This window comes from Corvus hawaiiensis, chromosome 6 (genome assembly GCF_020740725.1).
Source record: "Corvus hawaiiensis isolate bCorHaw1 chromosome 6, bCorHaw1.pri.cur, whole genome shotgun sequence".
In the NCBI taxonomy this organism is placed as follows: Eukaryota; Metazoa; Chordata; class Aves; order Passeriformes; family Corvidae; genus Corvus; species Corvus hawaiiensis.
In genome coordinates, this window is record NC_063218.1 from 58,423,682 (window position 1) to 58,438,518 (window position 14,837).

Sequence of the window (14,837 nt, forward strand, 5' to 3'; positions counted from 1 at the left end):
CCTCCATGCTCCTCTATATAGTCATAGGTCATCTACTGACATGAGTGGGATTCAGGGTATGGGCAGTAACTGATGTAGGCAGCAGAGATGGCAAAGTGACATGGATAATGTGGGTTGTGCTGCCAGGGATCTAAAGGCAACAAGTCACCAGGCACTCTTGGTTTCTCTGTGGAGGAGGACCTAGGCAATGAAACAAATGCCCAACCCACTTGCTGTGCATATTGAATTTGTCTCCAGTTGCAAACACCTTAAGGCAAAGTGTCTGGTGTGAGTGCTGCCTTTGATTTCTTCTCGATTCAGTCTTTTCTTTCTCTATGAGGGGAAGTAGGAGTGCCTACATTTAGTTTGTACTGAGATGGTAGAATTGTAGCTGTGGTGTCAAATATGGCCAAGCTGCATTTTCATGGCGATCCCTTACAGAGAGTGGAATGTGCCACAGCTTCAATTTTCTAGGTGCAAAAGGAATGGGCAGTTTATATCCTGCTTGCGTTGCAGCAGGAAGAGAGAACAGCGATTTGAGGTGTTAGCTCTGCCAAATACACAACGGTACCCTCTAGTCACGATCTAGGACCTACTTTCTCTTTAGGTACAGAATTAGGAGTGAAAGTTAATTTGGTTTCATTTGCGAGGTGGCTGCAGGAGCCTGGGTGTGCTGGGCAGGAGCAGAGGGAATGTTTGCTTGTACTGCTGGGGGGCTTGGGGCCGAGTGAGACAGCAGCGTGGAGGTGCGGGTAGCTTTTTTCTTTTTCTGGGAAATTTGATCCGGGCCTGGGTTTGGAATTCTCCGAGCGACCTCAACAATGCGTTTGGCTTCCTTAAGGGCTTAAGGGCTTCCATGGGAGCAGAGGCCAGGGTTGGCAGCACCGCTCCTTGCAGAGAGTTTTGTTCGCCAGCCCGGGCGTCATCCAGCGCGGGAATATTGATTCCAATAATTAAGGCGTTAATAGGACGCGGGGAGCGAGGCGGGGGCAGGAGCCGAGCCGGAGCCGGAGCCGTGCGCGGCGCAGTGCGGGCGGCGGCCGCCAGGGGCCGGCGGCGGGCCGGGAGCGGCGGGAGCGGCGGGCGGCGGCTCGGAGCAACAGGGCCGGCTCGGGAGCGCCGGGGCGCGGTGCCGCGGGCTGGCCCAGCTCCCGGCTCCCGGCTCCCGGCTCCCAGCGCCGGGCACCCTCGGCCCCAGCAGCGCCCGGCGCGGTCCGCGCTCCGGCCCGCGGCTCCTTGGCCCGCTCCCCCCGAACCGCACAACAAGTGGATGGCGCGGGCGGGAGCCGGCTGAGCGCCGTCCCTGGACGTGTAGGGCAGGGGCCGCACGGAGCGACCCCCGTCCTGCCGCCGCTGGAACCCGGCTCCGCGCACGGATTATCCAGCGCTGATCTACAGATCTGCTGCGAGAGCCGGTCTTGGAGAGACCAGTGAGCGCGCCTGTCCCTTCATTCCGCCTCACACACAACAAGCACACGCACACCGCCTTCGATTTTCCCTCTGGGGACGAGACCCTCGCTTGTTGCCTTGTCGCCAATGCCGAGGCGAGCGGGAGCGGCTGTGGCGGTGCCGAGTGCCCCCAGCCCCAGCCGCCTCCCCGGCTCGCTCCCGGCGCTCTCCCGGCGCCCAGCAAGAAGGGGCAGAAATAACTCGTCAACCTGTGGTGCGCACTGACCACAGCCACCTGCGACTGTGGATCAGCCGGCACAGCCCCCTCAGGACTGCTGCCACCCGGTCCTTACGCTAGCGGGAAGAGCGCTGCTATTTCTCTGCCTAGGATCAGTAAGTATAACAGCGTTTTTAGGATCTTTTTCTGCATGACACGTAGGTATGACTTTAAAAATAGCGTCATTTAATAATTCGTGTTCACCTTCTCTCGTGTATTAATAGATGTGGCTATAAATGAGGCTTCTGTTTAAAAGGGGAGTGTGGGGGGCTGTGTATTTTTGTGTGTGTGCTTGCATGTAGATGTTGCTTCAGTGCACCTGCAGTTGTTTTCTTGACATATCACAGTATTTTTACTTGGCTGAGCACTGTACGTGCCTGTTTCCAAATCAAATCCAGTGAGATGTTCATTGTGATCGAAACACAATTCTGCTGCAGATTAAAATGTAACATTCCCACATTTGATGTGTTTCCACAAATATAACAAAAGCTCTTTGTGTAGATACATTGATTCTTTAATGTTTCATATGGATATATGTAGGTGTATCTCTTACGTATGTGCTCAAAGACCTGAATGCATTGTGTGTTGCAGTATTTTTATTAGTGTTTATATGTGTTGGTGTTTCAGAAGCATGCATATGTTTGTGTATGGATGCAAGTGCTTACATGGGTGGGGATTTTGTATCTGTCTATATATATATGTGACATACCCACCCACATCCTTACCCACAGAGTCGTTCAAAATCTCTGTGCATGTGATGTGGGTGTGTGTGTAATGTAGAAGTGTGAATAGTGTGGGCAGGAGAAGATTTGAATGCCGTGGTAATAGATGACACAGTTTCATTTGATCGGCGTGACCTTTTAGGAAAACAATCCAATCTTTTCCCTTTTTGTTTTGTTTATTTTTGTGTGTTTGTGCATGTGCCTCAGGTTAAGTGCTTCTTCTGCATGACCATAACCAAAGGGTGACCCATCCACTCCCTTATGTCCTATGGGGACTTCAGAGCCAGTTTCTCAGTCTTCATCTCCTCCTCTTCCTCCACCTCCTCCTCCTCCTCTTACCACTGCTGCTGATGCCCTGGGTGCTGCTCCCAGGTTTGAGACATTGTTGACAGGCTGAAGAAAGGATTTGCAAAGACCTCCTCACTGTGTAAATGAAGTGATGGCTGGAATTAACTTCAACTCCCCAAGTAATGATATTAAACAGTAAGTTTGCTAGGCCAAAGCATTACCAGGAATAAATAATGAGGAAAGAGACTATTTGCATTTGGTTTCAATGATGAGCTAAAACCATCTGTGGAGAACAGGTACCCTTTGGTTTGCGTATTTTTTTTTTCCTGAGGAATGCAGCCTTTATAGCCTGCGAGGCAGTCATGATTCTGGTCAGATACAGCTGTGATTGCTGCAGGAGATAAATGAAAATAAAGGGGCTTGGTGGATGGAAGAACAAGGTCTCAGCTGTTCTCTGGTTCAGTTTGAGAATTTCATCTTTTATTATTAGCAAAACGGTAGTTTGTGTCAAACATTCTGGAGAACAAGAAAATGCAGATCTGTGGTTTTCCAAAGTATAGATTCAGTGTTACAACCATGTTGCCATACTCGATGCCCAGGGGACTGTCCTCCAAATGCAAATGGCTTTGAACTTTCTAGTGAAAGTTAAGGTGACAGTGTAAATAAAACAAAACCTTGTTACAGTAAGTGATTGAAAAAAACCAAACAGTTGCAAAATGGAGGTTGCAATGGTGAGTGCAGACAGCTCCGGGTGCAACACCCACATGCCCTACGGATACGCGGCCCAGGCGCGGGCCCGGGAGCGAGAGCGGCTGGCGCAGTCCAGGGCCGCCGCAGCCGCGGCCGTAGCAGCAGCCACAGCAGCGGTGGAAGGTGGGGCGGCAGGCGGAGGGGGACCATACCACCATTACCATCAGGAGCAGAGCCGAGGGGCAGCCTCCTCACACGGTGGGAGCGCATCACGCAGCGGCCTGCCCCACCGCCAGAGTGGTAAGAGGAGGAAGAAAGGGAAAAAGAGGAGCCACCACTTAGGAAGTAGGGAGTGTGGGGCCTCCTTCCCCTGTTCTGAGCTGCTGCCGCTCAGTGGTTCTGAGGAGAGAATACTGAAGGACTTGAGTGAGGAGGAAGAGGAGGATGAAGATGAGGATGAAGATGATGAGGAAGAAGGAAAGCTCTACTACAGTGATGACTATGGGGAGGATGAGTTTTCATACTCGGACCAGCCACCCGATGATGGTGGAGGCCCTGGGGGTTACAGCTCTGTCCGCTACAGTGAGTACGAGTGCTGTGAGCGTGTGGTGATCAACGTGTCAGGACTGCGGTTTGAGACCCAGCTGAAGACATTAGCTCAGTTCCCGGAGACACTGCTGGGTGATCCAGCCAAGCGAGGGAGATACTTTGATCCTCTCAGGAACGAGTACTTCTTTGATAGGAACCGACCCAGCTTTGATGCCATCCTGTACTACTACCAGAGCGGTGGTCGGCTGAAGAGACCAGTCAATGTACCCTTTGACATCTTCTCTGAGGAGGTGAAGTTCTACCAACTTGGGGAGGAGGCCATGCTCAAGTTCAGGGAGGATGAAGGTTTTGTCAAAGAGGAAGAGGAAAAGGTTTTGCCAGAGAATGAGTTTAAGAGGCAGGTTTGGCTGCTGTTTGAGTACCCGGAAAGCTCCAGTCCAGCCAGAGGCATTGCCATTGTCTCTGTTTTGGTCATCTTGATCTCCATTGTCATCTTTTGTCTGGAGACTTTACCAGAGTTCAGAGATGACAAAGAATTCGTAATGTCCCTGAGCTTAGGGAAGGGGCTTTCCAATGAGTCTCTTCGCCTGGATGCTGGGGAGCACACCATCTTCAATGACCCTTTTTTCATTGTAGAGACCGTGTGCATCATTTGGTTCTCCTTTGAGTTTACAGTGCGCTGCTTTGCATGTCCGAGCAAAGCACACTTCTTCAAGAACGTCATGAACATCATAGACATTGTCTCCATCTTGCCTTACTTCATCACCCTGGGCACTGACCTGGCACAGGAGCAGGGCAGTCAGCAGGCCATGTCTTTTGCCATCCTGAGGATCATCCGTCTGGTCAGGGTGTTTCGCATCTTCAAGCTCTCCAGGCACTCCAAGGGTTTGCAGATCCTGGGTCACACGCTCAGGGCCAGCATGAGGGAACTTGGCCTCCTCATCTTTTTTCTTTTTATTGGAGTCATTTTGTTTTCCAGTGCTGTTTACTTCGCAGAAGCTGATGAGCCTGCCACCCATTTTCAAAGCATCCCAGATGCCTTTTGGTGGGCTGTGGTGACCATGACTACAGTTGGTTATGGGGACATGAAACCCATAACTGTGGGTGGGAAAATAGTCGGGTCCCTGTGTGCCATTGCAGGAGTGTTAACCATTGCTTTACCAGTGCCAGTGATTGTCTCCAATTTTAACTATTTCTACCACAGAGAAACTGAGAATGAAGAACACACACAGATGATGCAAAATGCAGTCAGTTGCCCTTACCTCCCAACAAATTTACTGAAGAAATTTAGAAGCTCATCATCTTCATCCACAGAGGATAAATCAGAGTATTTGGAGATGGAAGAAGGAGTTAAAGAATCTCTTTGTGTAAAGGAGAATAAAAGTCAGGACACAGGGAATAGCAGTGAGTCAGAGAAGAAAAACTGTGTAAATTCAAATTCTGTGGAAACTGATGTGTAATTTTGAACGTTTCCAAATATATTTATGCATTAAAGAGTGCAGTGAAAATAATGAAATATGCAAACAAGAGTCTGCAGCATACAATAGTATGCCATTTAATGGTTAAATACAAATAAAAAGCATTGCTAAACATGTATTACATATCAAGTAAGTGGTACAACTTGAGGAAAGGATTGCTCAATCTGATACATTTTCAGACTTTATATTTTTATTAGAATGCAAGTGTTTTGCACATGAGGCTGAGAAATTTATTAAAACCAAGTCAGTTTTAAAGTGGGTGCATGAACTGTCGACATCACTAATAACAGCTCTGTGGTAAAAGTTGGCATTCAGAGGTATTTACTATGTAAGAAACAATGAAGTTTGGTAGTCATTTATCTATTTATCAGTGCTTTAATAGCAGCTACCATAAATCATTGGATACCATAGTCATTGTTTTTCAAATGGTAAATTTATTGTAAAAAGATATTCTACAGAAGATAGATCTAAATTTTTTTTCCTTGAAATCTATAATGCTTGTTTTTAACTGGAAATTTACTTTGAAAAGGCTGTTGACCCTCCAGAAATTGTTTATTTTTATAACTCTCTTTGGAGGCATTGCAGCATTTGTTGTCTAATAATGAAAGAAATGAAGTAAGAGAATCGTTTAACCTGGTCTGACTGCAAAAGCAAAATGACTGGAATGCTTTTTTGCACTACTTTATATGCTGGAGATATATTGAAAGAGACTTCATACTGTGAATGTTTACTAATGTAATAGTTCAATGACAATCATTGGAAGAGTGAATTCTGCATCATATTTTATTGTTTTTCTTTCTTTGTGATGCTGATGGCAAAACAGCTAACATTACATTAATTCCATACTCTTTTTAATTATGAATATCTGTGATCTGGAAAAGGATTGTGAAGTAAAATTTTATAATCAAAATTATTTGAAAGCGGTGTTTTCTACTGATGCCCTCAAGAAGTACCTAATTTATATCTTTTTTTCTGCTTAGTTTACCATTCAGAGTCTATGATTAGTAGATGCACTTTGTCAGTATTGAGGAAATTCAGTATATGGGAGGAGAAGGTAGAAGTAATAAGATACTCAGTGGTTACAGTACTGACAATTGAGGATTGCTGACTTTTAATAATGTGCTATTATTGGTGCTGCATTTTCCCTTGATTACAGCTTTCACCCATGTATATTTGAAGCAACATTTAAGATCTAAAATAGGCATTCTGGGCTTCAAAATGAACATAATGGGTCCCATGGAGTCCTGGTGAAAACATTCCATGGTTTCTTTTCACTGATTCTTAGGCCAGGTATATTTTACTATGTGTCAAAACCTCCCATTGCCCATCCTAGGAGATTCAGGTAGGTAAGGATTACCTGGCCTGCAGTATATTCCAGCGTCCAGAATGAGATAGGTAAAATATCGCTGCATCCAACATAAATAATAGATTCAGAACAAGTTTTCTTTTAGACTTACCATTACCAAGGGAAGGCACAATTAAACTGTGACTGGTTTTGAAGAGGCACTGTGGAACATTCCAGATCATAAAACTTGAACCAAATTGGCATATGCACTTTAAGGCCTGGGACAGGCTATTATGGGAGAGAAAAGGACTTACCAACACTACAGAATTTCAGTCGTTTGCAATATTCATTTAAAGTCGAGTGTAGGGTTTTTGCAGGGGGGAGAACTTGTTAGTGACTGACTTATAGCAACAACAAAAGCAGTCTGAATTGGGCATCCACGACATTGCACATGATCCATCAGATAAGCCTTGTTTGCTGTATCCAGTGGCACCAAACAGAGCTGCAGACATAGGCTTCTCTTTAATGGTTGGGTTTTGCCTTCATGGTTTTTCTGAGTCTCTTCAAAAAGTTTCTATGCTTGTCTTCTTTGCATTGCAGAAAAATAAAAAAAAGACACACAAAAGACTGTGTTGTGCTGAGCTCTGCTTCAAAATGTGTGTTTAAGTGTCTGATTCCTAATTTAAAGACACAGAGCAGGCTTTGCTATATTTTTGATGTGAAGCACTAGCTTCACAACAGAGCTCCTTTTTATTGTGGTGGTGTTAATTCCAACTGTGTTTTGAATGAAGTGACTCAGTAATTTTATACATTGGCATTTGCCAAAATTTAAAACTACATTTCACTCCAGCTCACCTGAGTTTAATGTGCTAAATACTTTTTTCTACAGGGGCAATATCAGCAGTGAAGATGAGCATTCTATAAAATCCAGTAAAAATCTGTAACTGAAAGTATTTCTTTCCCAGATAGCAGTTAATGGCCTAAAGGGCCTTCTTCCTAAATGGCTTGGTACTAGTTCTGTCTGACACCAGAGACTACACAGCGCCTGGGACCATGGCAAGGGGATAGGAGTGAACAAAATACTAATTAGGTAAATAAAGAACTTAGAGAAGATAAGTAGTACATGTTTGCAGTATTGACTGGTTGGAAGGTGAGGTGGTTCATAAGAAGTGGAATTCCAGACCTCTAATGGAGCTAAGAAAACACTTTGAATCACTTTTAAAATACATTCATACTGTAGCCACAGAGCTCAGCATGAGGGGAGTGCTCCAGCTGGTTGTTCATCTGCTCTGCTACCAGTACACACCTTTTCAATTTAAAACAAGCATGTGATGCCTGTGCTGTGCTGTTTCCAGAGCAGTACCTTGCTCTCAGAAGGAAAAGGTCTGATTGTAGGGCTTCATAGCAGTTGGCAGAGCAACATTCTGGGTGTGTCAGCCCTACACACTGCAGTGCTGGGGAGGTGTATCCTCAGGTAACAACGGAGCCTGCTGCAGTGAATAAACCTCTGTACTTTGTCATGATAAAAAAAACTATATAGCTCAATGCTAGCTTGTGCTATCAGTTGGGTAGAACATTCTGAATCACAGAAAGAATTGTGCATTCCAGAATGGCAAATAGCTCTACTTGGCTTTCTAATTTGATTATTCAACTATCTATTGGTCCAGTCACAACATAGTTTTAAAATGCCAATAGTCCTACCACTAACATGCTAAAACCCAAAGATCCCAAGTACTTTACAAGAAATAGAAATTTGTGTTAAGTATTACTTCGGTTGAAATTGTGTGCCAGAGAAACCCTCTAATTGAGCTGTTATGGCTCTAAGTTACTACTCCTGCTTCTGTCACACCTTTCCCAGTGATACAGACAACTCTCAGAAAAATAATTTTATTGTGACTTGGGCATTTTACATTTTAAATTATAGTGGTAAATGCATTCCTGATGTAGCTGATGTGAATGGATTTACACTGGGGATCATTTTAGTTCTACTAATGTAGTTCAAATGATTTCACATTGACATACATTTCAGCTAAAAATAATGCAAAATGAGATATTTCAGGTTCACTTGCAGTGGTGAAAAAATTGGAGGGGTTCCATTAGAATTCATGGAATCACAGCAGAACCAAATCGGATTTCAAATATAGTCTGATACTTAACAGTGTGCTGGCATTTATTGAAAGAATTTTCTAAGTATTTTTATAGTAATCTTAAGTGCCAAGGCCAGGCTCATAAGGAGAGAGTTTTGCTAGCTGAAGCATTGGATTTAATGGCTGACTTCAGAGATCCATAAATTTTTTCTTTATTACATTTCTGATGTTACATTTATTCCTTGAAAACATCAGCCTGGATGCTGAACCTTCTACCAAAAGAAGTGTTGTGTAACCCAGTTAGTGGTGAAGGTTTCTAGTGTTCAGTTAAGCTTTCTGGAATGATTCCACAAGAGGCTAATTCCATTTGATGGAAAATATGATTTGTTTGTATTTGAAGGAAAATTCTTCTGTTTACATAGGTTCTTGTGTGTAGAATCCACCTCTGTGGTGTTCATGTAATGCAGAATAAATTTGGGAGATCCAGGGGATGAAAAGCCCCATTGCTATTATGATTACATCTCATTCATGACTATAGTGTCCTTGGTGTTTGGGGATACTAACAGGCATTCTTGTGCTCATAAAAGTTGGGATTTGAGCATGTTTTCAGTCCGTAAATCTTTTCAAATAGCTTTGGAATGTGAAAATGATTTTGCATAATGCTGGTGTGGAGTTTGGGATCAGGCCATAACCTTGAATAAAGGATCTTGGAGTGCAACTCCTGACATGGAAGATTCCTGTCAAGTTTGCTTTCAGGTGTTGAGAGTCATTTGACTTGGGATTTGAAAATTCGGTGCTGAGCTGCCCAAGAACAGGAGGTACTTCATATTTGCATAAATGTAGGATAAATGCACTATGGAAAACCAGCAAAATATCAGAAAGCCTATTCCATTTGTAGCAAGTTCCTGAAAAATCTATCTCTCACAGCACTGAAAAATGAAATGTGTGTTTCTGGTCATCCTGGACTCATTAAACTAATTCTGAATATCAATTAATTTTTAACATAATCTTTAAACTTTATAGATAATCCTCAAATTAAATATAACATATCCATTGTGTTTAGACCATGTCACTGACTTCCTCTAATTTTTACTGGTTCCTTATTACTTTTTAGTGTCATTGGACCCAGTTATAAATACATAAATATTTTAAAATTTTTAATTAATTGACATGAGAGAGTAAGAAATAAAAGCAAACCTTAAAAAATGCCCAACTATAATATCCAGCATATAAATTATATACTTTTCTTATCATTAAATAAATCTAAATAACAGAATAACTTCTGTAGACATGGGGCAGGGTATACACTTTCCTCTTGCTATGTCCTCTTGAATGTCCAAATGCTTCAAATTTTGCAGTGAATACTAGTTGACAGATTTATCATATTTTTGCACCTCCATTTGAAACAAATGCTTGCAGAAAAATGGCACTTTTGTAAAAATGAACGTCCCTTCATTTCCACAGAGACCATCTAATGTGGACAAAGTGATTGACAGATTAATTGTGGGTTAAAGTGCCTAAATGTTTTGTACCTGACACCCAGGTACTCTACATATTGCTGCCATGCTTTCTGTGTGTTCAGAATTCTGATGACATTAATTCTGAAGGAAAACTCATTAAAGAACTACGCACTGAGATAGTTGAATTAATTCTTATTTTTAATCCTTTTCTGTACAATTATAATATGCCTTGAGACCTTTTCTGCAACAGGCCCTTTGGAAAATAAATACATAAGAAGGAAAGAAGAGAAATCTTACATTACATGTAAAAAAATCTCATAAAATATACTAATTGAGGGAAAGTAGGTAAGTGAAAACTTCTTTTATTTCCTTCATTTGTGCATTTATGGTATTGCCAGTAAAACCAAACTGGGAGCAAACTGGTTGAATTGATCTGCAACTACAAAGAGGTGCTTCATGCATTGTTTCTCTTCCAGGTACCCTGGTCTCAGGAGCAGCAGCAGCTGCTGCTGTGGCATTGTGTGATTGGGAAGATGCTCCTTGCGCTGGGCAGCACCAAGTGGGGTGGGACAGGGTCCTGTGAGATTTTCAGTCTGGCTGGGAAGTCCATGCTCCTACCACAAGTATCCTGCTGAGTGCAAAAGTTCTATTATTTGCTTGGTAATGCCATGCAACCTTTCCAGACAGGGAGGTCTCAAAGACTCCAATCTGCCAGTTCCTAAGCTGTAAAGGGTCTCAGGTCTGCATTCACTAAATGTATTTTTCAGTACCTGAATTCCATTCATTTCACAAGGAATTGGGTTGTAAAATGCTTCCTGAACTGAGGAACAAGCAATTTGCTTAAAGTCAAAAGGGACACTGTGGTGGAGCAGGTTTCCCAGGCGTTGCAGCTGCTACACGAAGGAGTGTCGGAAGTGACAGCACATGTTCAAGAGAGATTTTGGTCTCTCTTTGTTTTTAATGTCTTGCTCAAATGTTCTTGGGGCATTTGTGTTCAGAGTAAGGGAGGAGGATGGATAGTCAGGTAGTCAGGTAGGTCAAAGGCATCATCTTTGATTTTAGATACATACTTTTTTTCTGTTCTTAGCAGTCAGAATAAAGTAAGGGTTTTTTAAAAATTATTGAAGTCTTGCAAAGTTTCTTGTGTCAATACTAGGCAGCACCTGGCACTGCAGTGTAGGACAACCAAGGAGAAAATCGGCTCTCCTCGTTTGTATTTATGTTGGTATGATTTTGGTGCAGAATTTTGCTGGAGAGAAGGGATGTTCCAGGGTGCTCCACTGTGTGTTCATCCTCATTGCAAGGGGAGCAGCACCCCACGATGCGCTGTGGAAAGAAATCCAATCACATACACGGGGAGACTGCATTCCCTTGTTTCCTGTGCCTTGTGCAATCAAAGGACACTGCTGGGGTATTGCCCTGCACTGTGGATTCAGCCACATTCCACTGAGATCAGTGGAGGTTTGGTTTTCAATCGGAGCCCGTGATATCTGTCCTTGTTGTGGATCATCCACTGTATGAATGAACTTTAATTTCTGCCTATTGTCTCCCTGCTGGCACAGCTTTGTAATGAATTCAGGGTGTCATTCAGTGAGTTTTTCCTTGCACAGTGGAGCCTGAATAGCACAGGGAGCCTGAATGCAGAAAACTGAAGAGGACTGTTGATACTGATCAAAGGTATCTCTTGTTTTTCTATCCAAAACTGTATTTGTATTACAAGTTACACATTCCCCAGACTGTATATTTCAGGTTAAATATGTTCTGCTTCATTAGCATGTTTGTACTTTAAAGATGCCCTCAATTTGCCCTGAATTCTTCAGGAATTTAAGACATGGACTATTTTTCAGGTTTCAAGCATGAAGGAAGATGATCCCTCTTTGCATTCAAAATGGCAGGGCATTATTTCAAAGTAGAAATCTTGCATATTTTCAGGTTAAGAAGCTGAGTAATAATATCTTTTCTGTTAAAGTATTTCTTAAATATTAGCTGCAGATACACATACTAAAGAAAAATATGGTTTCATGACAGGGAAGAAATAGAAAATATTTTTAATTCAATGTTTAAAGGGCATCATTGTTTTTTACTCTGTGCCAGATGACAAGCTCAGATAAATGTTATTTTAGCAAGAATCTATCCTACTGCAGAGAGCACAGTAGAGGAATTGTATAGTAATTTATACTTCAGCATCTATTTCTGTATATGTTTATTTCTTATATTAAATTTCTTATTAATTTACATTTAATTTCTTATATTTCTATTATTATAGCTATTTCTATTATAGCTATTATAAGCACTGTTACTTATCCAGGACTCATAGATCTCAAAATTAATGATAAAAATGCTATAAAGGTCTGAGTAAATATGGGGAACAAGGTCTAATGCTTCTGAGAATCTGCAAGAAGAAATTGTTATTTTGGTGCCATTTTACTTGTGAACATCTCCTCTAATAACTGATAGGGTGATTCCATAAGTTAGAAGACAGAACTGTTTTCTCTGGCTAATAAAATATTTTCCGTTGCTCATAGTTTAATGGACAATTAGCATTTTTCTAGCTTTGAAATATTTAGAAAATGTGAGAAGACTCTAGTAATTAGAAATTGTACTAATTTGCTGCTCTTTGACCTATTTTACAAGAAAATATTTCCAGAATTGATTAGTGATACTGGACAACTCAACTCCTAAGCGAAATGGAGTCATTGTAAAGAGATTTACGTTTGAATTCATGCAGAAAAAGTGCTTTTTAAATTGTCTCATTCTTGGGCACCCAGAAATAAAGACATTCAGACCATTACTTATTTTTGAAAATTTCTGATGGCTTGACTGATTTGTTTCTTTTGAGAGGAGAGAACAAAAGATATTTCAGCTTTCTTTTTTATTTCTGTGATTTTCTGTAGTTTTGAATTATACCTAATAGAAGCAGCCAGAGAACCCACAAGATTTTCAAGCACAGTCTCAGTTGTACTGCCACATGAAACAATAGATGTGATTTAAAAAGTTCACCTAACCAGTCGGGCGTCTTACATTATAGGATTGTCCAAAGAAATGCTCCTAATACTTTTGACCTCTGTTCAATGCTTTAAAAGGTTCTCCTGATGCCAGACTAACACATAACATGAATGGCAATTTGAGGTGGTGAAAGAAATGTGTTTGGGGGCAGCAAGGGCTGGCTCCTTTCCCAAGGGCTGGGAAAGGCAGGAGCTGAGCACAATCTCACAGCCACGGGGGCTGGGGCCTCCTCACTGTCCTCGGAGGAGCGTTAAATGGGGCTCCTGGAGCCACAGGCAGGGCTGTGGGTGGGGGCAGCAGGTGAGGCTGGGGAGGACTGTTCAGGCCTATTTGGGCCCTGACAAAAGCCGTGCATTTGCTGGTAACCATAGACAGCAGGTCTGGGTCTGCTCTTCTAAGATGCAGTTGTAGCTCAAGGTTTCTATTGCGCCACCCAAAATTGAAAACGTACGTTTTTCAGAGCCTTAAGTACTGACCAATTGTTAAGCGTTTTGCTACTCTTGTTTTTTGTCCCTGAATCATCCCCAGGTCTCATTTCTTCAGTGTTTTACTGCTGCCAGTACATCTACGACTATTTCTCCTAAGCTGTGTTACCACTTCCTTTTTTTAGACAGCTTCCTTGTGCTGGTAGGCCAGAAGGTTTTCATGGATTTTCAAACACAAGGCTATTTTTCAGCTGTTGGATGTATGGGTCCCAAAGATGGTACTGGGAAGCTGGGAAATAACTAATGATGTTCTGATTTGGGCTGACATCCAGAAAGGTGCCTAGAGCATGATGTGTAGTATTTCTTAATCTTTTCATTGAGACAATTAGGTTTTTTTGCTGTTCTTGCAGCAGTGTCATTGTTGGAACTGGAGCAGATGTTGGTATTAAGTAAACACAGCCATAGCAAATGACAGCATATCTAAATTTGTGTCTTGTATGTATTACAAAGTATCTTAGCTCTGTACCATCATTGTATAATGGTTGAAATACTTGAAAAGGTGTCTAAAAATTAGCCTGATACGGACTAAATTAATGAAAAAATGCTGGAGTGATGCTTTCCATTTGGCCAGTTTGCCAAAGGTGGGAGGTGAGCTACGTGGTTTGTACTGAAATTCTGAATGTGGAATATGTTGTTAAAATGGTGATTGGACCTGCAATGCCATTGTTTCAAAGAAAGCCGGAGTGGTTTCTCCAATATTTGTGCACACAGATGCACATATTTGAGAACCAGAATATCCAAGCAGTTTTCACGGGACCATCCATGCCTGCAGACTGAAACATGATGGAAAATTCCAGAGCACCTGTCAGCCCAAACACCAAGGTTTAAGTTTTGAGGGTCACAAAGCAAAATTCCATCTCTTTCCTAGGGCTTGCTTCTTTACAGAGCCCTCAACCACCCTCATCACCTCTGTAGCCCACTGGAAGTCCCAGAAAGGAGCAACCATAAGCACTGAAAATATGAAGGTGAAGGAGAACATCCATCCCAAAGAGCTTGGAATAAAAGCCTTAAATAAAATATGCAATCAATATATTGCAATGCCTTCCTTCAGCTTAATTTTTTTCCTGAACTCCTAGTATTTGATACAGTGCTGTGAGCATTCTCTGGACCCTTTCTCTGTGATGAGCACTTCATTTTTGTAG

General features: G+C 42.4%; 1 protein-coding gene across 1 annotated transcript; it reads left to right on the plus strand.

Moving 5' to 3' along the window:
* Positions 1–1,116: 1,116 nt before the first annotated feature.
* KCNA4 (potassium voltage-gated channel subfamily A member 4) lies at positions 1,117–13,012 on the plus strand. Its single transcript, XM_048307632.1, has 2 exons — positions 1,117–1,761; positions 2,575–13,012. Exon 2 carries the CDS (start codon positions 3,372–3,374, stop codon positions 5,352–5,354), a length of 1,983 nt encoding a protein of 660 aa, XP_048163589.1. The 5' UTR covers positions 1,117–1,761; positions 2,575–3,371; the 3' UTR covers positions 5,355–13,012.
* The last annotated feature ends 1,825 nt before the right edge of the window (positions 13,013–14,837 follow it).